Source organism: Odocoileus virginianus, chromosome 9 (genome assembly GCF_023699985.2).
Source record: "Odocoileus virginianus isolate 20LAN1187 ecotype Illinois chromosome 9, Ovbor_1.2, whole genome shotgun sequence".
NCBI lineage: Eukaryota > Metazoa > Chordata > Mammalia > Artiodactyla > Cervidae > Odocoileus > Odocoileus virginianus.
The window spans coordinates 1,793,926-1,816,727 of NC_069682.1; the positions used below are offsets into that span (position 1 = coordinate 1,793,926).

The window sequence follows — 22,802 nt, forward strand, 5'->3', positions numbered from 1 at the left end:
GGGGTAAAGGCTAGGATACAGAGGAGCAGTTGATGGTACAGACTGGGTTCAATAGAAGGGAGAATGTGCAAGACATCTGACTTCTAGGTGGCATTCATTTGGGTCAATATAAGCATTTCTGTTCCAGAGTGACATCGCCGATGTGCCCAGTGACACTTCAAAGAACGAGAAGAAAGGGAAAGCCAACACAGCCAAAGCTAATGTGACCCCTCAGAGCAGCTCGGAGCTGAGGCCAACGACCACAGCTGCCCTGGGGGCTGGCCTGGAGGCCAAGAAAGGTAAGAGAGAGTTGTCTGGGCTCCTTATCTGTTCCAGCGGATTTCCAAACTTTGATGCAGATATTTAGAACTGTTATTTTTGCCAGTTTTCATGGCTCCATAAAACTCAAGAGCAGCAGGTTTTCTGTGGGTTGAACAAAATGCTCAGTTTCGCTGAGTGGTTAACAGGAAAGCAGTTTCATCTGCTAGATCCCCTGCACCATAGTTAATACCACATACAATATCAGTAGACCTAGAAATGTTGAAATTTGGTACTCTTTTTGTGAGGAAAAAAAAGGCATTCACAGAGTGAGCATAGCAAAATCATTCCCTCTCTCCCGCAGGTACCACCATAAGCATGAGCAGCAAGTTCATGAACCAGCAGAATAATGATTGTTCCTGACATTCCTAGATCCCCTTTTTGCTAATTTTGCCCCATAGGTAGATATTCAGCATCCATGATTATTTATTTGTTAAATTATCAGATGGGCACCTGAAGGCCAGTTCTCTGTGGTTACCTGTAGATGTAATGGAAGAGCATAAGAGGTTGCATTACAAAGAATTATATGTTCCATGTGCTGATATCCAGTTGATGTATAGGGAAATAACAGTATTGATTATTTAAAGTTGATTTCCATTCTTATTGTTCAGGCATCCATTCTGATTGGATGATCCCCATTCCACATGATAATCAAATATTTTAAATATCCTCCTTGACCATGAATCATTTACAAAACTCAGTTTTGTTACTTTAAGAATTTCTCTTTTTCCTAATGGTCTTCTCCTCAGTATAAATATCTCCCATTTATATGTGAATTCAGCATCTTTGGTGTAAGACAGCCAAGTTGTCTGTGTATGTAAGCACACACAGTGCTGCAGTTTAAGGTAAGAAATGACAGGCTTTCCTTAACCGAGGCAGCATGGTAATTTAGCAGGAGATCCAATGTGCGTTGAGCTTTGAGAAGCAAATTAGGAGACGAGATGGCACAAAGGCAGCCCGAATTGTGCTCTGCACCAGCATGCCTGTTCCTCCCTGGAGAGAACACGGAGCAAGGTCACGATGCACGGTATGGGCTTTCCATCCAGCACTGTCTTTCTCAACATCAGCCTCTCAGACAGAGACAGGCAGTGGGAATGGGAGAGTTTTTGTTTGGTTAAAGTTCTTGTGTCATGCTCACCAGAACAGAAAGACATTAGTTAGTGGCCTGAAAAAGCAGTGTGACCAGCTTGGAGATGAGAAATGAAATATTTCCTGCCACATCAGTAAACAAAGGATGTCACAGGCATCAGCAGTTGTAGCCTCCAATGACTGGGAGCTGGTGAGCCCGGAGGGAACTCAGGAAGGAAAGCATACGTGCCACCCAGCAGCCATCAGACTGCAGCCACTCCCTACGGTGAGCCCCAAGGGAATTCGGGATGTGAAAACACAGAATACTGGAACCAGATAGCTGAGCTACACATGAAAGGAGTGATTTCAGTGAGCCCGGACTCTTCTAATACATAGGAAAGTGCTGAATTTCTTGACTTAACATACCTGGTTTCTTTAAATAACAGTCATCTTTTGTCATTCAGACTACCTGCCCTTTGTTGCAAACCCCCTAGCTCCTCCCTTTGCCTACTTGGAACAGTTTTTCAGAGCTCTCTGAAATGCTCTCTCCCACATTGCTGTCCTCATTTTGCCCCCAAATAAAGCCTAACTTGCAACTCAACGTGTTGTACAGATTTTTTCAATACAAAACACAGAAGTGATCCTAGTTCTAGAAGGGACCATGATTGTGTTCAGAACTGTTTCACTTCTGGTCCTAATAAGATTACAGAGGAAGGAGCCGCTGGAAGAAGCTCTCCTTTTCCCTCCTCCCCTGGGCCAACACCCTGAGTAAGAGGGTCTACACACTGATTCATTTTGGCCTTTTGTTCAGGAGACTCAGGAGCCTCCTCTAAGGCACAGTGGTCAGTCCTACGAGGAATGCCTTCACAGCTTCAGGAACCTCACAGTGAGACAGGCTTCCACACTGTGGCCAGGTTGTATTCACGAGGGCTGACTGCCTAGAAATGGGAGGAAGGGGGTCCCTTCCAGCCAGGGATCAGACGACACCCAAGGACAGGATCCTAGCTGAGCTGGGCCTTGAAACCCAGGTCTGACATGAGCAGGGAGAGAAGGTGGGGGAGCCCAGGCAGAGACCAAGGCCACCAGGAAGCAGCCGGGGCCAGCAAGGGGCAGAGCGGGCCTGATATGGGACAGCCTAGGACCACCTGAGGGTGCAGAGGGACCCCCGAGTGCTTTCACAAGGACTAGTACAGTCTTGGTGGGAGTCGTCTTTAAAAAGAGGGAACAAGTGATAAGGGCCAGTGAAGAATTAGAGTATATATGCCTCTAATTTAACACTTACCACATTGTGTTTATATTATATTTACTCATGTAATATTTATATAACATGATAATAACTAGAAAAAGGAGTTATTGCAGGCAAGACCACACCTCTGTCATCCAGTATGTCCCTGGAACCATGCCTAGTGAAGATCTAGAGTCTTTTCTCTTAGGAAGTAAATGGCTGGTGAATGAACAAGCCGTGCTAACAGCAAGGAGAGCCTGGATGAGGCTGGATGTACTCAGAGGGAGAGGAAGCATGGAAGTCAGTCGGTGACTTGGGTGTCGGTTTTAGGGGGAAGAAGGTAACTCAGGGACTTCAAGCACAGGTCACAGAAAGAGATGGTACCATTGAGTGAAGCTGAGAACTCAAGAGAAGGGACAGTTTGGGGTAAGATGAGTCTTGTCCTGGAAATCATCAAGCTGTTGGGGGTGCATCTGGGCAGAAACATGCAACAGCGAAACTGTGGTAGGTCAAGAGGAGGGAGATGGGAGAGAGGGGAAGAGAGAGGATGTGAGACTGCTTAGAAGATAGCAGGAATGGAAACAAACAAACAAAAAAAGAAAGATTTGCAAGAAGAATGAGCTTGAGAAAGTAGTATAGACAGTCCAGAGAAGTTAAAACTGCATAGTTACTGTTGAATCAGGGATGCTTGGGTGATGAGAGTGGAAACCAGGTTAGAAAAATTGATGATTGAAGGTATGAAACGGTTGCTGTGGAGAACACTTGCATGTTGGTAGGAACCAGTGAAGAGGGGAGGGAAAATGCCAGAGAGGGGTGTACAGAGAAACAGGCTCTGAGGGAGAGCCGAATTGAGAGAAAGGGAGCGGTCCCGCTGCATGAGAAAGGAAGAAAGGTGTTCTGTCTGAGCCACGAAGAAGAACTGAAGTCCTATGGCAGGAAGGAAGCGTCAGGTGGCGCCCAGCAGCATCTGCTGTGAATGTCTGTGAGCATGACGGGCTCTGAAGCTCACAGGATTCTATTTGACACGTGGCCCAATAGTAATAACTACACTAGTGCTGCTTGATGTTCTTCTTTAACTTTAAGATTAAGCAACTGAAAAAACTCACTAGTTGATCTCCAAATTACAGTTTGAGAGAAAAGAAGTCATTTTTAATGAGCTGTGTTGATAAAAACAAAAACCGTATGTACTGAAACTTCAACTATTTAAAATCTTTGGGGCCCAAAATTTGCAAATTAACCCCTACTTTCACACCAGGGAAACCTGGAGACCTACACTGTCCGATACAGAAGCCACAGGCCACATGTGGCTTTTTAGGCTTAAAACTAAATACTTGAGCTTCTCAGGTGCCCTGGACAGTTCACAGATGGAACATATTCACTCTCACTAGAAGTCCTATTAGACAAGCTGCTCTGAGTATAGAGATGGAGCCAGGCCTGTACCAGTTCCTAGTCTGTAGAGTGTGGTTTCCCCCCTAACTTCCTAAACCTTTCCTAGAAACTAACATTTTTACAATGTGTCTTTCTCTTAAAAAAAAAGAGCAAAACCAGGGTTGAGGCAGGTTTGTGTTTTCATGTTATTGTTGTTGTTTAGTCACTAAGTCTTATCCAACCCTTTTGCAACCCCATGGAATGTAGCCTGCCAGGCTCCTCTGTCCATGAGATTTTCCAGGCAAGAATACTGGAGTGGGTTGCCATTTCTTCCTCCAAGGGATCTTCCAAACCCGGAGATCAAACCCGCGTCTCCTGCATTGGCAGGTGGATTCTTTACACTGAGCCACCTGGGAAGCCCTTGTGTTTTCATAGGGTCCTGTTAATCAAGATTTCACTGAACCAAGACCAAAAAACCGTCTCAGCGGACTAGATCAGACTCTTAGTATTTGTTAGGGCTCTAGAGCACCTTGCATGCCTCCCAATTCTGTGTGTTCATTTTACAGAAGACAGAAGAAGAAGCCCAAAGATAGGGAGCTCTTTGCAATGTCAGGATAGACCTCCATGGCCTGCAGTAAAGCCAGGAATTAGCTTGTGATGTCAGACCTCAGAGATCAGAGAAGAGCCCCATGACCCCTTGACATCCCTATCGAAAAGTGTTAGAGATCTGAAGACTGATTTCTCTCTGCTGTGACTCTTTACTCTCCTTACCACCCTCAGCCTGGATGTACATGTCTTCTTAAAATGAGTGCAACTGAAAAACAAGACCCTAGAATTTGATACCTGTCTTTCTTGGGTATCTGACACTTAGCCTTTAGGATTCTAATGGAAATCTATAGAATGCACATTCATCTTGTTTACCTAAGATGAAAATCTGCAGTCAAACAGAATGTGTTTTGGGTTTCGCCTGCAAGTGTGGTTGCCATGACAACACCTGGCTTAGCATCACTCCAACAGCGGGATGACTTAGTGTATTACTCTAGGTGCTCATGACTGCATCCTGTTCTACACTGATTTGATTTCGTTATTTTCTGTATGTTAAGGGCATTCCTGGGCTTAGTGGCATATCACTTAAATGTTAGAATTAAATTCAGTAAAGGAAAGGGGCTGAAAACAATGTTAAGCTGGCAATAGAGTTGGTAGTTAGTGGACTGATAGGATGCATCTTCAAATGCAAAGGTAACAGTGACTGTAATAGATGCTGTTGTGCCTGGTCAGAGCTCCTTTATGGGGCTGGCGCCTGTCCTTCAGCGGGGAGGGATACTGGCTGACTGCCAACCACAGCTGCACTTTTCTCCCTAGGGTTGCCCTGAGACCATGGGAGTTCACTTGTCTGGAAATGCCCAGAGGGTTTTGTAAAACTTCTGACACTTTAACTGAGTGCTCTGGGGTTACACAAGCCCTGTCTCCTTACCTCAAGGTAGAATAACCCTGGAGGGCCATTTATGCTAACAGCTTGCAGGATCAGACCTAGGCTGGATTTCAGCCTGGAAGACCCCCAGGTTTCTTCTCTCACCCCCAGGGGTTTCTCCTGAGAGCCCTTCCACATAAATCACATGCACATAAACCCTCTTCTCAGTCTCTGCTTGTAGGGGACCTGACCTCAGGCCAGAAAGGTTTCAGGTAAGTGTCTAGTTAATTGTCCTGTAATAGGAAACCAAGATGTTTACAGCCTTAGCATGTGTAAAGCTGCTTCAATGTCTTTAGATGCGATTACAAAGCTGAATTTGATATGATTGTTTATTCTAATTACACAGTGACTTTTTGTTTAATATAAACAGTAACTTTGTTTCAGGTATTGAACTGATCCCTCAAGTGAGGATAGAAGATTTAAAGCAGATGAAGGTAAAATTGCTGGGTCATATTGCCAGCACTCTTTTGTTCTATTGGTGAAGCGGTTGTATTTTTGTTTCTCACTGGCTTTAATCATTGTGGTAGTACTACACAAAGCTTATTTGCTTTTTCCGCAGGCTTACTTGAAGCATTTAAAGAAACAACAGAAAGAGCTCAATTCTTTAAAGAAGAAACATGCAAAGGTACACTATTTTGTGTGTGCAGGCAGCATGAGTGTGCCTCTCTGGATGCTGGTTTCTGTGTTTTTCCCTTTAAGCTCTCTGATGAAAGCAGCTCAGCCAAAACAGCTGCTTAGGCTGGGCAGCAGGACCTTCATTTTAACTGGTTAGAAATGACATTTTAAAAGATACTCCATTTGGTATTGTTTGTCACTGATTTCTAATCTGCATTTCTAATGGTTATTTCAAAAGCATAACAAAGCTTCACCCTTTTCAAAATTGTTGAGTAATATGACAAAATTGTTGAGTAATATCTATCACCTGACTATTGAAAACCAACTCATAGTCTTAGCTTCTGGTACTAAAATTCTTTGAGTCTCTAGCAAACAGTTTGCCACACACAGTGCATCAGGAGAGATGCTGGTCAGCTCCAAACTTCTCAGCCGGGGGACCTGGAGAGAGCTCTTCTCACTTCCCCCATTATGTAAACTCTGCTTGGTGGCCTACTTCTGAAATATTGTTGTTCCTACTTATAGGAAGTGGTCTTTGGACAGTAATCATGACCCCATGCACTGCAGCACACGAGGCTTCCCTGTCCTTCACCATCTCCTGGAGCTTACTCAAACTCATGTCCATCAAGTTGGTGATGCCATCCAACCATCTCATCCTCTGTCGTCCCCTTCTCCTCCTGCCTTCAACCTTTCACAGCATCAGGGTCTTTTCTAATGATTTAGCACTTCACATCAGGTGGCCAAAGTTATTGGAGCTTCAGCTTCAGCATCAGACCTTCCAGTGAATATTCAAAACTGATTTCCTTTAGGGTTGACTGGTTTGATCTCTTTACAGTCCAGAGGACTCTCAAGGGTCTTCTCCAACACCACAGTTCAAAAGCATCAATTCTTCAGCACTCAGCCTTCTTTATGGTTCAACTCTCATATCCATACATGACTACCAGCAAAACCATAGCTTTGACTATACAGACATTTGTCAGCAGAGTAATGCTTTTTAATACGCTGTCTAGGTTTGTCATAGCTTTTCTTTCAAGGAGCAAGTATCTTTTAGTTTCATGGCTGCAATCACCATCTGCAGTGATTTTGCAGCCTAAGAAAATAAAGTCTGTCACTGTTTCTATTGTTTCCCCATCTATTTGCCATGAAGTGATGGAACCAGATGCCATGATGTTAGTTTTTTGAATGTTGAGTTTTAAGTCAGCTTTTTCACTCTCCTCTTTCACTTTCATCAAGAGGCTCTTTAGTTCCTCTTCACTTTCTGCCATAAGGTTGGTGCCATTTGCATATATGAGGTTATTGATATTTCTCCCTGTGATCATGATTCTAGTTTGTGCTTCATCCAGCCCAGCATTTTGCATGATGTACTCTGCCCATAAGTTAAATAAGCAGGGTGACAACATACAGCCTTGAACGGACTCCTTTCCTGATTTGGAACCAGCCCATTGTTCCAAGTCTAGGTCTAATTGTTGCTTCTTCACCTGCATACAGATTTCTCAGGAGGCAGGTAAAGTGGTCTGATATTCTCATCTCTTGAAGAATTTTCCACAGTTTGTTGTGATCCACACAGTCAAAGGCTTTAATGTAGTCAATGAAACAGAAGCAGATGTTTTTCTGAAATTATCTTGCTTTCTCTATGATCCTATGGATGTTGTCAGTTTGATCTCTGTTTCCTCTGCCTTTTCCAAATCCACCTTGAACATCTGGAAGTTCTCGGTTCACATACTGTTGAAGCCTAACTTGGAGAATTTGGGGCATTACTTTACTAGCGTGTGAGATGAGTACAATTGTGTGGTAGTTTGAACATTCTTTGGCATTGTCTTTCTTTGGGATCTGGATGAAAACTGACCTTTTCCAGTCCTGTGGCCACTGCTGAGTTTTCCAAATTTGCTGGCATATTGAGTGCAGCACTCTAACAGCATCATCTTTTAGGGTTTGAAATAGAAATCCAAGATTTGAAAGAATCCAAGTTTCCTTCATTTGCCAAAACAACCTTGAGCTTCTTGGAGCCCCACATTATAATAGAACCAAAACTTAAAAGGAGATTTCAAATCTCCCTAAATCCTACCATCTAAATCTGTGTGAACTTTCATAACAGCCTTAGTGTACATTTTTTGGAGGAAGCCTTCAAAATGCCTTAGGTTACATCATAGAGCCATATTGCACAGTGCTTGCCCGATGCTTTTCAGAATGTCTTTTGGAAGCATTTCTCAGCAGGCAAATGCATTTCATGGCTTGTTTTCCATACCCACATGTACTTCAGAAGTTTAAGTCACAAATGTATGATTATAAACTTATGAATGAATTCCTTCTCCAACATTAAATACACAGGGGCCCCTGTTTTCTATTCAGCCTGCTTTGCCAGTATAATTACCAAACTCAGACTTCTATAATCTTTTGTATAAAGCTACCATTACTAATAAGGCTGACGTTTATTTAATGCCACTTTTTTGTTACACATTTTATATACATTCTTAAATCCTCACAATGTCCTTGAAACCCAAATCATTCCATCCACATTTCAAGCATGAATAAAATGAAATTCAGAGAAGTGAGTTCCTTGCCAACAGCAACACAACTGGTTTATGCTAGTTATAACTGAAGTGCTTTTCATCTATTTTCACTCTCCCAAAGCCTTTGCAAATAATTATTTTCGAATAGTTAAACCTTCCTCTCTACAAACTTTCTGTAATTTTTGAGTCTATAGTAGTTCCCTAATACTTCCTACTATCTCATCTGAGCCAACTTTTAAGATTAAGGCTATATACGATATTTACTTGCCTAATACATATATATATACTGAGGTCTACTCAGCTAACACATTTGTCCTTAAAAGTGAAAAAGGAGAAACTGATGAAGGAGGTGGGTGGATGGGGTTGAATCTGTTACCCCAGGACACACTTAGTGCTTGATATCCATTTGATCCTAACACTGATTTTTCTGTCAGCATGTATCAAATGGTAAAACTAGCTAATATATACTGAGGTTTATTTAAGTATTTTTTCTTAGGTATTTTATAGCAATTATATAAAAGAGTACTTTAATTATATTAATATATTGCCTTGTATCAATTAGCTTTTGCTGGTTAACAAACTACCCCCAATGTAGTGAATTTGAAAGCAACCATTTATTTGGCTCATAATTTTGCAGGTCAGCAGTTTGGGCTGGGTTCTTCCGGTCTCAGCTAAGCTCACTTCTGTCTGCTGCCACGTGGCAGGTGTGGGAAGCTGGATGATTTAGCAAGACCTCTCCTGAGTCCCTTCCTCTCTGCCCTCTGTGGTCTCTCATCTTCAGCAGTAGTCCAGACTTGTCCACATGGCAGGGATCCCAAGATCCCAGCCTCAGCTCAGAACTGCACAGCATCACTTCTACCTCCTTCTCGTGGCTACAGCGGGTCACGAGGTTGGACCAGCTTCAAGCGATGAGGACTCTGCTTGGAGGAGGAACCACAAAGACTGCAGAGGGGATTGGATGTGGAGAGGGAGACCATGGTGACCCTCTTTGCAATAGTCTCCAGCCATTTGCCAGATGAGATAATTTACTTTAACAGAAACGCAGCTTGACTAAATCACCTAGCGTTTAGATGATGGAGCCAGGATTTGGATCAAAATTCTCAGACTCCAGAGCTCAAGCTCTTCCTCACTATATTGAGTTACCTCTGAATTTTCCAGCATTGGTCTTTATTTCCACACATCTTCTTTATGATCCTAATGAAAGATTTTTGTTTGTTTGTTGAAGTACAATGCTGTGTTAATTACTGCTGTATAGCAAAGTGATTTTGATATAGGTGTGTGTGTGTGTATTCTTGTAAAAATTTTTTTTCTTTTCCATTATGGTTTGTCACATGATACTGAGAATACTTCCCTGTGTTATACAGTAAGACCTTGTTGTTTGTAAAAGTTTTCTAAGAGCAATCATAAATCTCCAGGGCACAAATATCTTGGCATCTTTTGGACTATTTTTTCCACAAATGATCCTTGGACCAAGAGCTGGAGGCTTCATAAAAAATGCATATTCTTGTTCCCCCTAGAGACTTTGTTATCATCTCCATGGGGAAGTCTAAGAAATAAATTTTTAGTAAACTCTTTTCCTACTGCTGCTAAGTCGCTTCAGTGTCCAACTCATAGTCCACCAGGCTCCTCTGTCCTTTGGATTCTCTTTCAAGAATACTGGAGTGGATTGCATGCGTTCCTCCAGAGGATCTTCTCGACTCAGGGATTGAACCCACATTTCTTATGTCTCCAATGCCTCCATTGGCAGCCAGGTTCTTTACCACTAGTGCCACCTGGTAAGCCTGAAGCTCCTCTCTTATGCACACTAAATTTTGAAGACTGTTTCTTTAGGAGTATTATTTAACACTTTTTACTGTTCCTCAGTGGAAATCCCACTAATGGCCTGCAAGATACAGAGCTGGCCTCCCTTAGAAATGGATTTTGCCCTGTTGTCAAGCAATAGTGAGAATTAACTCGCCCAGGCTTCCTATGAAACAATATTTATATAATGCTTTCTAATAGTTATGATACCATCTAAGATGGAATGAAGTTTGCCACCACACAGGCTTGGCTTATAAACAGCCCTGATGAGGAGGGAGGGTGGCCTGGGCTGCACCTTCCGACCCCAGCACCAGCCACCATGCACATGGCCGCCGGAGCAGAGAGCAGCATGTGCCGTGATTGCAAGGCACTCTTAGCTTTTACACATCAGCCTGAGGAAATCCTTTCTCTTCTCGTAAAGGGAAGCAGAGAATGTGGTTACTTAACCAAGTCATTTAAGCAATGTGCAGTCCATAAGAGAGCCTATTTCCAAACTTGAAGGTTAGCTGCAGGATGCAGAAGAAATAGTGGTGTGTCAAGGAGGATCTGCCATTTCTAAAAGAAAGCCAAAGAAATAAGTGTGAATCCCAATCTATACACTACTGATCAGTTCAGTCAGTTCAGTTCTGTCACTCAGTCATGTCTGACTCTTTGCGACCCCATGGACCACAGCAGGCCAGGCTTCCCTGTTGATCACCAACTCCCAGAGCTTACTCAAACTCAGGTCCATCGAGTCGGTGATGCCATCCAACCATCTCATCCTCCGTCATCCCCTTCTCCTCCTGCCTTCAAACTTTCCCAGCATCAGGGTCTTTTCCAATGAGTCAGTTCTTCGCATCAGGTGGCCAAAGTATTGGAGTTTCAACTTCAACATCAGTCCTTCCAATGAACACCCAGGACTGATCTCCTTTAGGATGGACTGGTTGGATCTCCTTGCAGTCCAAGGGACTCTCAAGAGTCTTCTCCAACACCACAGCTCAAAAGCATCAGTTCTTCAGTGCTCACCTTTTTTTATGGTCTAACTCTCACATCGATACATGACTACTGGAAAAACCATAGCATTGACTAGATGGACCTTTGTTGGCAAAGTAATGTCTCTGCTTTTTGATATACTGTCTAGGTTGGTCATAGCTATTCTTCTAAGGAGCAAGAATCTTTTACTTTCATGGCTGCAGTCACCATCTGCAGTGATTTTGTAGCCCAAGAAAGTAAAACCTGTCACTGTTTCTCCATTTATTTGCCATGAAGTTATGGGACCAGATGCCCTGATGTTAGTTTTCTGAATGTGGAGCTTTCAGCCAGCTTTTTCACTCTCCTCTTTCACTTTCATCAAGAGGCTCTTTAGTTCCTCTTCACTTTCTGCCATAAGGGTGGTGTAATCTGCATATCTGAGATTATTGATATTTCTCCAGCAATCTTGATTTCAGCTTGTGCTTCATCCAGCCCGGCATTTCTCATGATGTACTCTGCATATAAGTTAAATAAGAAGGGTGATAACATACAGCCTTGATGTCCTCCTTTCCCGATTTGGAACCAGTCTGTTCCATGTCTGGTAGCACTTCTAGGATGTTTTATTCTAGACTTACATGCATTTGTGCTCAGTCACTTCAGTCATGTCCAAGTCTTTGTGATCCCATGAACTGTAACTCGCCAGGCTCCTCTGTCCATGGGATTTTCCAGGCAAGAATATAGGAGCGGGTTGCCTTCCCTCCTCCAGGGGATCTTCCTGACCCAGGGATCAAACCTGTGTCTGCCTGCATCTTTTGCATTGCAGGCAGATTCTTTACCCACTGAGCCACCTAGGAAGCCCCTAGACTTACAGAGCCCCTTATTTAGTTGTCCAGGAAAATTAATACATGTGCAGACAGGCGTGATGTTTATTAAATCTTTTAAGGAAGGCTAGTATTTTTTAGTGTTTTCCCCCCATAATAGTACAGAAGTAGCTAAATCCATTTAAATAAGGATACATCAACATGTCAATCTATTCTTGGGGTAGTGTGTTAAACTTGAAGGAAAGGTTTATTGATTTAATTTCACTGGCTGTTCTCTCAGGTCACTCTGCATGTTTTCATGAGGATCAAATAATATAAGTAGATTTGTATGTCACCATATTTTGAATTAGACAGGAAGGCCTAGTGTGCTGCAGTCCATGAGGTCACAAAAAATCAGACACAACTTGGCAACTGAACAGCAACATATTTTGAATAAGGCTTAATAAGCATTTGAAATATGATTTATATTATATTTACTTTTAATCCTAACAACCCACTAAAGTAGGTATCACTGTCTCAATTATAAAGATGGACAGACTGAGATTAAGTGGCTTGTCCCAAGACCTGAGACTGTTCATATCCTTAATCCAATGCAGAAGACCTGATTGAAATGTGTTTATAACACTCAAGAGCATATATTGGGTTGGCCAAAGAAGCCAGATGAACTTTTTGGCCAGCCCAGTACTAGGACTAGATTGGTACTAGGACTAGATTTATCATCTCTTCCATCCACATATTAAGCAAGACATTGTTACATATAATTCTCTGACCCCAAATCCAGAGCAAAGTATCATCGTCTAGGACCATCCCATTGTCCCTGTTTCTAGAGCCTATTCCAAGAACCCATCACCACCTTCCTCTACACCTACTCCCAAAGGCATTTATCAACCTGGCAGGAAGGCTAGGACTGGCTGCGCCAATGCATTTCTGAAGAATTGATGTATATGTGAACTGTAGATCAACTCCTGTGTTAACTCACTAGCAACACTGGGAAATTAAGGACATCTTGGTAAGGTTCAAAATCCCTTCCCCATTTATATTTTATGAAATCTTTAAAGATATTCATGAATTAGGTTCAAGGTGATTTTCTTAGAAAGAGAATCAATTTTTAAAAATTAAGTCACTAACTTTTGTTGCACACCTAATGTTTTTAACTAATTTATTTATTTTAATTGGAGGCTAATTACTTTACAATGTTGTGGTGGTTTTTTGCCATGCATCAACATGAATTAGCCACAAGTGCACGTGTCCCCATCCTAACCGCCCCCCTCCCAACCCCATCCCTCTGGGTTGTCTCAGAGCACCAGCTTTGAGTGCCCTGCTTCATGAATTGAACTTGCACTGGTCATCTGTTTTACATATGATAATATACATGTTTCAGTGCTGTTTCTCAAATCTCACCCTCACCTTCTCCCATGAAGTCCAAAAGTCTGTCCTTACGTCTGTGTCTCTTTTGCTGTCTTGCATATAGGGTCATCACTACCACCTTTCTAAACTTCATATATATGCGTTGTTACACTGCATTGGTGTTTCTGTTTCTGACTTCACTCTGTATAATGGCTTCATCCGCCTCATTAGGACTGACTCAAATGTGCTGTTTTTTATAGCTGAGTAATGTCCCATGGTGTATCTGTACCACAACTTCCTTATGCATTCGCCTGCTGATGGGCATCTAGGTTGCTTCCATGTCCTGGCTATTATAAACAGTGCTGCGATGAACATTGGGGTACATGTGTCTCTTTCAATTCTGATTTCCTCAGTGTGAATGCCCAGCAGTGGGATTGCTGGGCCATATGGCAGTTCTATTTGCAGTTTTTTAAGGAATCTCCTCACTGTTCTCCATAGTGGCTGTACTAGTTTGCATTCCCACTAGCAGTGTAAGAGGGTTCCCTTTTCTCCACACCCTCTCCTGCATTTATCGCTTGTAGACTTAGATGGCAGCCATTCTGACCAGCGTGAGATGGTACCTCACTGTGGCTTTGATTTGAATTTCTCTAATAATGAGTGATGTTGAGCATCTTTTCACGTGTTTGTTAGCCATTTGTATGTCTTCTTTGGACACACTCTAAAAAGTAAGCAAAAGCAAACATGGCCATGAGGGTGGCTGTATAAGCTGAATGTAGTCTACCCATTCCAGACTTTAATATCATCTCATTTCTCTAAGTTTCTCAAGAGTAATACTGGGAATAATACATTAAGCATCATCTTGGAGTGAATACTACTGATAGTAATATTTTCCTCTGTGTTTAGGGGCTGAGCAGCTAAAGAATCTGATTTCATTAAGTCCCTAGATATGGCCAAATTATCAGGAAAAAGTAATGTTCATAGAGAAATACTTATTTTCAAAGCCTTTCAGCCCATTTCAGTGATTAGAGGAAGCAGATGGAGAAATATTTTAAATATCTGTAAAGCTGAAGACCAAGGCTCCTGAACATTCTGTCTCCCTTGTGAGTGCATCTGGATAAGGAAGCTGGCAAAAATATTAATTGTTAGGGATCCAAAATGCACCGACAGTGAAACCACAGTGGCAGTTCTCATTGTGTAAGGACGGTGTTCAAGGACTTCTAAAATGTCCCTGGTGTGTAGAAGCCATGCCACGCGATGAGTAGTTATATTCAGCATGTGGAAGAGAAGAAATGTGGAGACTGAGTTTGCATTCTGGGCACTAGGCTGAGGAAGGGGCCGTGGACCAGTCAGATGACTCAGACAGCAGAGCAAAGGTGGACGGTGAGGGACTTCGGTGGTGGTGCAGAGGTCTAGACTGTGCGCTTTCAGTGCAGCGACGCGTGGCTTCCATCCCACGTCAGGGCACTAAGATCCCACATGGTGCGGACAAAAAAGAAAAGAAAAAAAGATGGATGGGTGGAGTTCAATAGAGCCATCTATGTGCAGAGGAAAGAACTTCGGGGTGATTGGTGCTGCCCGGCAGCGGGCGGGGCTGCCTTTGGAGGGAGGCATGTTCATTGGACTGAGGCTGGAGACCCCCTTGTTGGTGAGGCCTTATGGGGATAGAAGAAACTCTCGGGTTGGGTGGGAGATTGGAAGTCTTTCTGGCTCCCAGACTCAGTTACTTCTCGATTTGCAAACCGAGACTCCACAGGCACTGGTGAAAATTATACCAGCCCAATGTGGGCTAAAGTTTATCAGCCTTACTGCAAGTCTAACTCGGAACCATAAATTCTTTGCAGGAGCACAGTACCATGCAGAAACTACATTGCACGCAAGTTGACAAGATTGTGGCCCAGTACGACAAGGAGAAACTAACTCATGAGAAAATCCTAGAGAAGGCAATGAAGAAGAAAGGGTAAGCGCTGTTGATTTCCTTCTGGAAGATTTTTGCCTTTTCATGTTCTGGCTTTTCCCACAGTTTAGCTGCCTGTTTAGGCCAAGGAAGAACTTAGTCTTAGCTGTGTTTTCATCATTAAAAATGATTTCAGAAAATAAGAGACCTACTAAGCTAAAGGGAGTGACTGAAGTGGAAAGAGGAGCTTTGTTCAAGTTCTACAGATGTTGGTTAATGAAATAATAACTGTGTCTTTCATGAGTTTTCCATGCAAGTACCTTTAAGGTGAATGGGGAAAGAAGGAAAGACAAAGTTGGGAAAATTCCAGAAATCATTTCACAACACCAGGTAATAAATAATAAGGCTGATGTACTCAAGGGGGACAATTCCAGTTTTGATGTTTAATATTTCAAGAATTTTTTGCTTATTCCAATAGCTAAAACTGTTGAATAAAACCTGTCATTGCATTTACTTTGAAAGAGTTTATCTAGAATTCAGCTAGGGAGATGTCTCTGTGATGTTGCAAGCTAACTGAATAACAGAGCAGGGAAAACACAGGCAGTGCCAGCCATGGAGAAGTGATCAGGTGGATGTTTAGAATATGTCTCTCAGAGGCACTCTTCATTAATAATACGATGAAGCATTCTGATTTAGGCTATAATAAATCAGAGCATACATGCTGAAGACAGACACTCAGGGCCTGTTTTGGTTTCAGCAATGATATGGATATTCCAAAAGGAAAAAATAATCACTGAAATAAGCAGTAATGCTTGCTGGGCAATTGCCTAGTATATATTTCCTACTCACAATAGAGTAAGAAGCAAAAATTATCCCGTAGTGCCAAGAAATGCTATTTTTCTCCCTTGCTGGCATGTGTCAAAGACAAAAATCTGGCTTTACAACCAAAGTAGAAGAATTGAAAATTCACTTCAAGGCTGAGGTCCTGTTTTTCAGTTCTCATCCTAAATAGTATATTATTGAATAAATGAAAAATAGCTTGAAGAACAGCAGGAACCAAAATGGAAACTGACAACAAATCCTTTACAATGAAATAATTGTTAGATCTGAAATGGCTCTTTGTGTAGTGGTTGAATTGAGTAATCACGATACAGATATTTTGTAAGGTGTGCATCTATTACTAGAAGAACTGAGGTTGCCCAGTGAGCCATGGCATCCCAGGTGTGATGAACTAATTGTCTTCAGTGGAAGGCTTTGGAGCAAAGGCCTCTGGGAGTGGGGAGATATCTCATGCTTGGCATGCATTTGCGGTTTTCCATTTTCAGGGGAAGTAATTGTCTTGAAATGAAGAAAGAAACAGAAATTAAAATTCAGACGCTGACATCAGATCACAAATCTAAGGTAAGAAAATGCTTATTTATACAGCAACAACTTGGTAATTTTTTTTGAAGCTGCACCCAGTTTTAATCAGAAATAACAGTAGCCTGGGATTGGTCTGGGCCCACTGGGTTAGAGAAGAGGCATTACATGGAACACCTTTCCTTCATTGTAGACATATACTCACAATGTCTATGTTGTCTGCCTAAGAGGCATCAGGAAATCAATACATGGATTAAAAGGAAATATTGTGTAGAATATAGAATTACTTCCCTATAGATGTGGCATTGAACATATGACAGAAAACCACCCGTACGGAGGGTTTAATAACTCTTATTTCAATATTTATTTTATAGTCAATAATTTAATTTTCCATTCTAACTTTGCTGTGGAAGTTTGGGATGGGGAAAACTCCAGAGCTAAGATTCTAGGCGATGAGCCTAATTACTCATATTCCACCCACAAAACACGAGAAAATAGGAGTTTAGGGGACATTAAGTGTGATTACAGACACCTTGAAGAACTGAGCACCATGTTGCAGTCAAGAACATAAACAATTCTTATGATAAAAGTTATAGAAGAAAAAGAACTGTTAAAGACAAAGTTTCCAACTATAGCTTTTGGTCAGACCAGCCAGTCTCCTACGTCTCCATGAAGCTCCATCATCCAGCGAGTGACACTGCCCCACACCCAGGCCAGGCAGGCGGTCCAAACTGAAGTTCTCCTTGGTTCTGTGTATTTGTCTATTCTGCCATGCAGTCTAAAGAGGTGTAGAGAGTCTACAGCTGTATATTTTTGAGAGCTGTTCCCTGCTCTCTTTTTTCCTCCTCTTAACTAGAGTGTTTGAGAATTAATGACTATACAACACTCCATGATTTTTAAACGCTTTATGTAAATATGAAAGTAGAAACCTTGGTTACTATTTCAAGTTGCTTTTGCTGAGTGAAACACCGTGCCAGAATTTAGTGGCTTAAGACAACTACCGTGTATTAACTGACAGTTCAGTGGGTTAGAATTCAGACTGTACACCACCGGACAGCTCTGCTGATCACTGCTGGACTTGGGTGTCAGCGGTCGGCTGGGACTGATGGCCTCTCTGAGGTCTCTGGTGGGAAGCTGGCTGCTGGTGGTTTTTAACTCTGTGACCTCTCACTCTCCAGCAGGCTAGCACAGACTTCTCAGAGTTCCAAGAACAGAGAAAGGATAAGCACTTTCACAGCTTCTGTTTGCATCACATTTGCTACAGTCTTACAGGCTAAAGCAAGTCACAGGTCAGCCAGACTCAAGGAGCTTGAGAAATAGACTCTAGCGCTTGATGAGCCGTAAACGCACAGTGCGACAAGCACAGATACTCTCTGCAGGGGAAGACTGTCTACCCCAGCGTTTGCTAAGATGACACAATAAGTCATGACCCAGGAATAAGAGAACATATAGCTCTCTTTTCAGAACTGTGACCTTGTGGAAGTGAAGCTGGAAAGGCATGAGGTGATGAAGAGAATTCTCATCGAATTGGTAAAGGAGCCCAAGGACCAGACAAACCAGCGTGTGGGCAACTTAGGCAGTGAAATGGGTCATGGTTAAATACCTAGAGCCAAAATGATTGCCCTGTTTTAAAAAGTGATGACTTCCTAGTTCCTGTTGGTTAGTACATATTTTTACAGGTTCTATAAGTGTCTACTGATTGACCAAGTAAAGCAATGAGGGGGATCTGAAATGCATGGTTAATACCGTGCTTTTAGCTCCTGTGCTTGTGAGAACTCCAGGTGGCACCACCCTTTCCCCACACAGGTCAAGGAGATTGTGGCACAGCACACGAAGGAGTGGTCAGACATGATCAATACCCACAGTGCGGAGGAGCAGGAGATCCGGGACCTGCACCTCAGCCAGCAGTGCGAGCTGCTCAGAAAGCTCCTCATCAGCGCCCACGAGCAGCAGACCCAGCAGCTGAAACTGTCCCATGACAGGTGGGCGGCTTAGCCCCAGAGGAAGCTCCCAGGCTTTAAAGCATGTGTGTGTGTGTGTGTGTGCGTGCACAAGTGTCAAGTAGTAAGGAAAATCAGCTTCACATATAACACTGAGCTTTGTTGTATACTTTGTCATAGAGTTGATGTGGCAAGAGGAACTATAAGAAATGGCCTCGACCGTCAAAATGCTTCCAAGTGGTGGCAAGATATCATACTCCTACAACAAATTAAGTCACGTTACAAGTAGCATACCATACAGACTAAAAGTTATCACAGACTCTGCTGCCTCTGAGTGGTTCTGGAGGCTTCACAAGATGATAGGGCCAGATCTGGCTTTTAAGAAATGATCTCTGGAACCTCTTAGGAAGAAAAGATGCAGAAGGAGATAAAGACCAAGCAATTGAACTCCTAGAATGGTTGGTTCTGATGACTCAGAGATACCTTTCTTTCCACTGTCAGGGTGTCTATAAATTTTAGAAAGGCAGGTCTGATCAAGAAATAGCAAAAAGTATCTGTTTATTTTTGCTTCTCCCTATTTCAGCACATTGACTATCATGTTTAAGACACTACAGATGGTGAGCTGGACTTTTTCCCCAGGCAGAAGAGTGTTTATGTCAGTGATGTCTTTTTATCACAGCTTGGATGCAGCTCGTGCTCCTATAGGGCCAATTGTGTGCCTCAGTGGCGGTCTGTTGATACACACCAGAAAGTATAAAACAGAAGCATTTTACAAACAAATAAAAACAAACAAACAAACTTTAAACTTCTGAAGTGAGTTATGTAGGCACATTCCCAGATTCCAAAGCTCATTATGGAGTGACACACAGCCGTAAGAACGTGAAGTATTTTTGCCGTAGTTTCTCATTCTCTCATGAGCCAACTAAATGAGGTATGCATGTCATGCTGAGTTTCTTGTGGGCTCAAGTACCATACCATATCCATTTTAAAGTATTCTGTTTATTTGTATAGGATTAAAAGTGCCTTTTTCCCGAGAAATGCTCTTGATTTAGTACACAGAAAGGTCGGTTCATCTTCTTCCCTTTGACCATTTCTGCAATATCAGATTTTAGATGTCCACCTTTATTCAAAGATACTTTGAAGAATAAGGTACTCTCTTCTAATCTTTTACTGTAGTTGAATAAAGGAGAAAAAATTATCCCGAACAGTACCCATTGTCCAAAAGAAAAAAAAAAAGTAAGTGAATTCTTGCATGACTTAGGAAGTCATTTGAAGGAACCATAACCTTATTACTAATTTACCTTAAGAAATAGATCCATGGTAGGGGTGTTTTTCAAAGTAACAGCGGCGCTGAAGCTTTTTGTTAAGTATCGTGTGGTCATGTTTCTTTGTTACCGTCATAGCTGTTGTTCTTGGTTGAAAAATTATTGCCTTCCTAACATTTGGCAACATTATTTGGTTACTGATAAGTGCTGTTGAATGAATGAATGAAGAGATGGTCAATTTAATAACAAGTTATAAAAAATTCTGAGCGCCAATTTCTTGGTCCAGGAGTTTCTGTGCATATTCCAGCTTCTGTGGCCCTAAGTCCTTGACTGGAGACCTCTCTGTTTCAGTTTTGTCCATCCTTTTCCACAAAGTACAAATACCACTGAACCTGACCATTTCTGGGCAGTGCTCCAAGGAGATCACCATGGGTTCCAGAGAAGATTCTTTGTCAATACTTTCATTTTCAGTCTAAATGGTGTGTGTTTGTACTCATCAATAGTCCAAAGAGATGAGTTTTTGTGGTACACATACCCATTCACACACAGTGATCAGTCACCTGTAAGCATCCTCCCCCACTCCATTTCCTGTGTTTATTTGAAATCATTTGTCCCCTTCATCCCCCTGGGCTGTCAGAAGGCAAGACAGTCATTTGTGAGTGTTAGAACATGCTTTCTCTTCCAAGCAATCTGATCCCCCCAAAAAGCATGGGACAAAGCTGGAAAATCCTTGTATTTTACTGACTGTGAGTGTGAGTGGTTGTCCCTATGCATTCTTTGATTATTCTCCTTCTGTCCTCACTATTCCCATTCGTCTTCTTGCATATAGGCTTGTAAATGCGATTGCCTGAGATAGTTGCACATAAGTTGGAATTTGTAGCTTTTATTTATTCAGAATGCATCTGGCATGTTGATGACTTAACAACAGTGTCCTACTCCGGGCAGCTGTATAGGCTCATCATGTGGTTGGGGTTACGTTAGACACACATCGTGTCTCTTCTTCGCAGCCCACCGCTGACACTTCACAGTGAGTGCCCCGCTGCCCCCAGGAGAGGCATGCGTGTGGACTGGGGCTCCTGCCCGCCTCCTCACAATGCAAGACAACTTCATGATCTCGATAATGAGATAAAAAGTGAACCCAGTCCTGTTGTCACATATGAAATCTGTTTTTTGTTTATATTTTTAATTAGAGTTAAAGATCCACAACACAAAATTTACTATGTCAACTGTTTGTAAGTGTGTAGCATAAGGTGTATTCACACTATTATAACCGTTGGTCACTACCATCCAGCTCCAGAACTTTATCATCTCCCCCAACTGAAACTCTACCTACTGAACACTCACTCTCCACTCCCCAGGTGTCTTTTTCTTCCTTGCAGTTTTACTGAGGTGTAATGGATATACAGCACTGTATGGTTTAAGCTCCACACCATAGTGCTTTGGCATGCATATATCATGAAATGGTTACAATAAGTTTTGTGAACTTCCATCATCTCATAGAGATACAAAATAAAAGAAAAAATATTTTTCCTCGTAAGAGAACTTGTAGGATTTACTGTCTTAACAACTTTCATGTTTACATAACATACAACTTCATCACATTGTACATTACATCCCTGGTGCTTATTTATCATATAATTGGAAGTTTGTTCCAGGTGGCTCAGTGGTAGAGAATCTACCTGACAAGCAGATGTGAGTTAGATCTCTGGGTCAGGAAGATCCCCTGGAGGAGGAAATGGCAACCCATCCCAATCTTCTTGCCGAGGAAACCCCATGGACAGAGGGTCCTAGTGGGCTACAGTCCACGGGGTCCGAAGAGTCAGGAAACAACTTAGTGACTTCACAGGAAGTCTGTACTTTTTGACCACCTTTATCCAACTTCCCTTCCCCTCAACCCTGCCTCTGGAAACCACGAATCTGATCTCTCTCTCTGTGAGTTTGTTTGTTTGTTTGTTTAAGCATAATTGGCCTACAAGACTATGTTAGTTCCTGGTGTACAACAAAGTGATTCGATGTTTGTACATTACAAAATGATCACTTCCTGGCTTTGTTTTTATTTTAATTCACAGGGAAAGCAAAGAGATGCGAGCACAGCAAGCTAAGATTTCTATGGAAAACAGCAAAGCCATCAGCCAAGATAAATCCATCAAGAATAAAGCAGAACGGGAAAGGTGAGTTGGAATGCTCACTGCAAGAACATAATACTGACTCCAGTGTACACACACACTCACATTTGAGATGTAAAAAAACTTTGTGAGAGCTGGCTTAGAATCCTGTGGTTATATCTGCTGGGAAGATATATTATTGTTGCTATAAAATCTTCTGATTGCTTACTACCACTAGTAAAACATATTTACATTCAATATATGTGTGCTCATCTCCAAAATTATATGGCATAAACAAAAATATGGCATAAACAAAATTGTATAAATTATGGCAAAATATCCTTCCCACATGACGCTTAGGTCATCCTGAAAGCATCTTATTTGCTTAGGTGTTAAGCCTATCCTGAATGCGTTTGCAGTCTATAGGCCTTGTACTGACCTCGACACTAGGGATCATCTCAAATCACCTCCCTCAGGTTTTCTGGTTTGTCTTTGTCTAAGAATGGGTTTTCTAGAAACAAAGACAAAGATAAGACTTTGGGTCATATGATTTGCTGAGGAAAGGATCTTCAGCAGGGCAGAGAGGAGGAAGTAGGAGAGGGCCAGGGCAGGGGCTAAGCAAGGCTAGGATCTCAGCTAGAGTTCCTCTGCAGCCTAATCCCAGCTCTGGCGTGTAAATGACCATGATCTGCTCCTTTGAGCCGTGGGCACGTGACTCTTGCACTTCTGTGTTAATCCGTCCTTGGCCACATAGAGTTGAAGAATGTTT

At 42.2% G+C, this 22,802-nt stretch overlaps 1 protein-coding gene across 11 annotated transcripts in view; it reads left to right on the top strand.

Moving 5' to 3' along the window:
• Window positions 1–22,802, top strand: part of PLCB4 (phospholipase C beta 4) — a 460,969-nt gene that overhangs the window by 422,597 nt on the left and 15,570 nt on the right. For all 11 annotated transcript variants that reach the window (XM_070471870.1, XM_070471879.1, XM_070471875.1 and 8 more), the window contains 7 exons: window positions 128–278; window positions 5,814–5,863; window positions 5,989–6,054; window positions 15,312–15,427; window positions 16,690–16,765; window positions 18,530–18,705; window positions 21,998–22,099. In XM_070471870.1, the coding sequence (XP_070327971.1) occupies window positions 128–278; window positions 5,814–5,863; window positions 5,989–6,054; window positions 15,312–15,427; window positions 16,690–16,765; window positions 18,530–18,705; window positions 21,998–22,099 (737 nt within the window). The remainder of the gene's footprint in view (window positions 1–127; window positions 279–5,813; window positions 5,864–5,988; window positions 6,055–15,311; window positions 15,428–16,689; window positions 16,766–18,529; window positions 18,706–21,997; window positions 22,100–22,802) is intronic.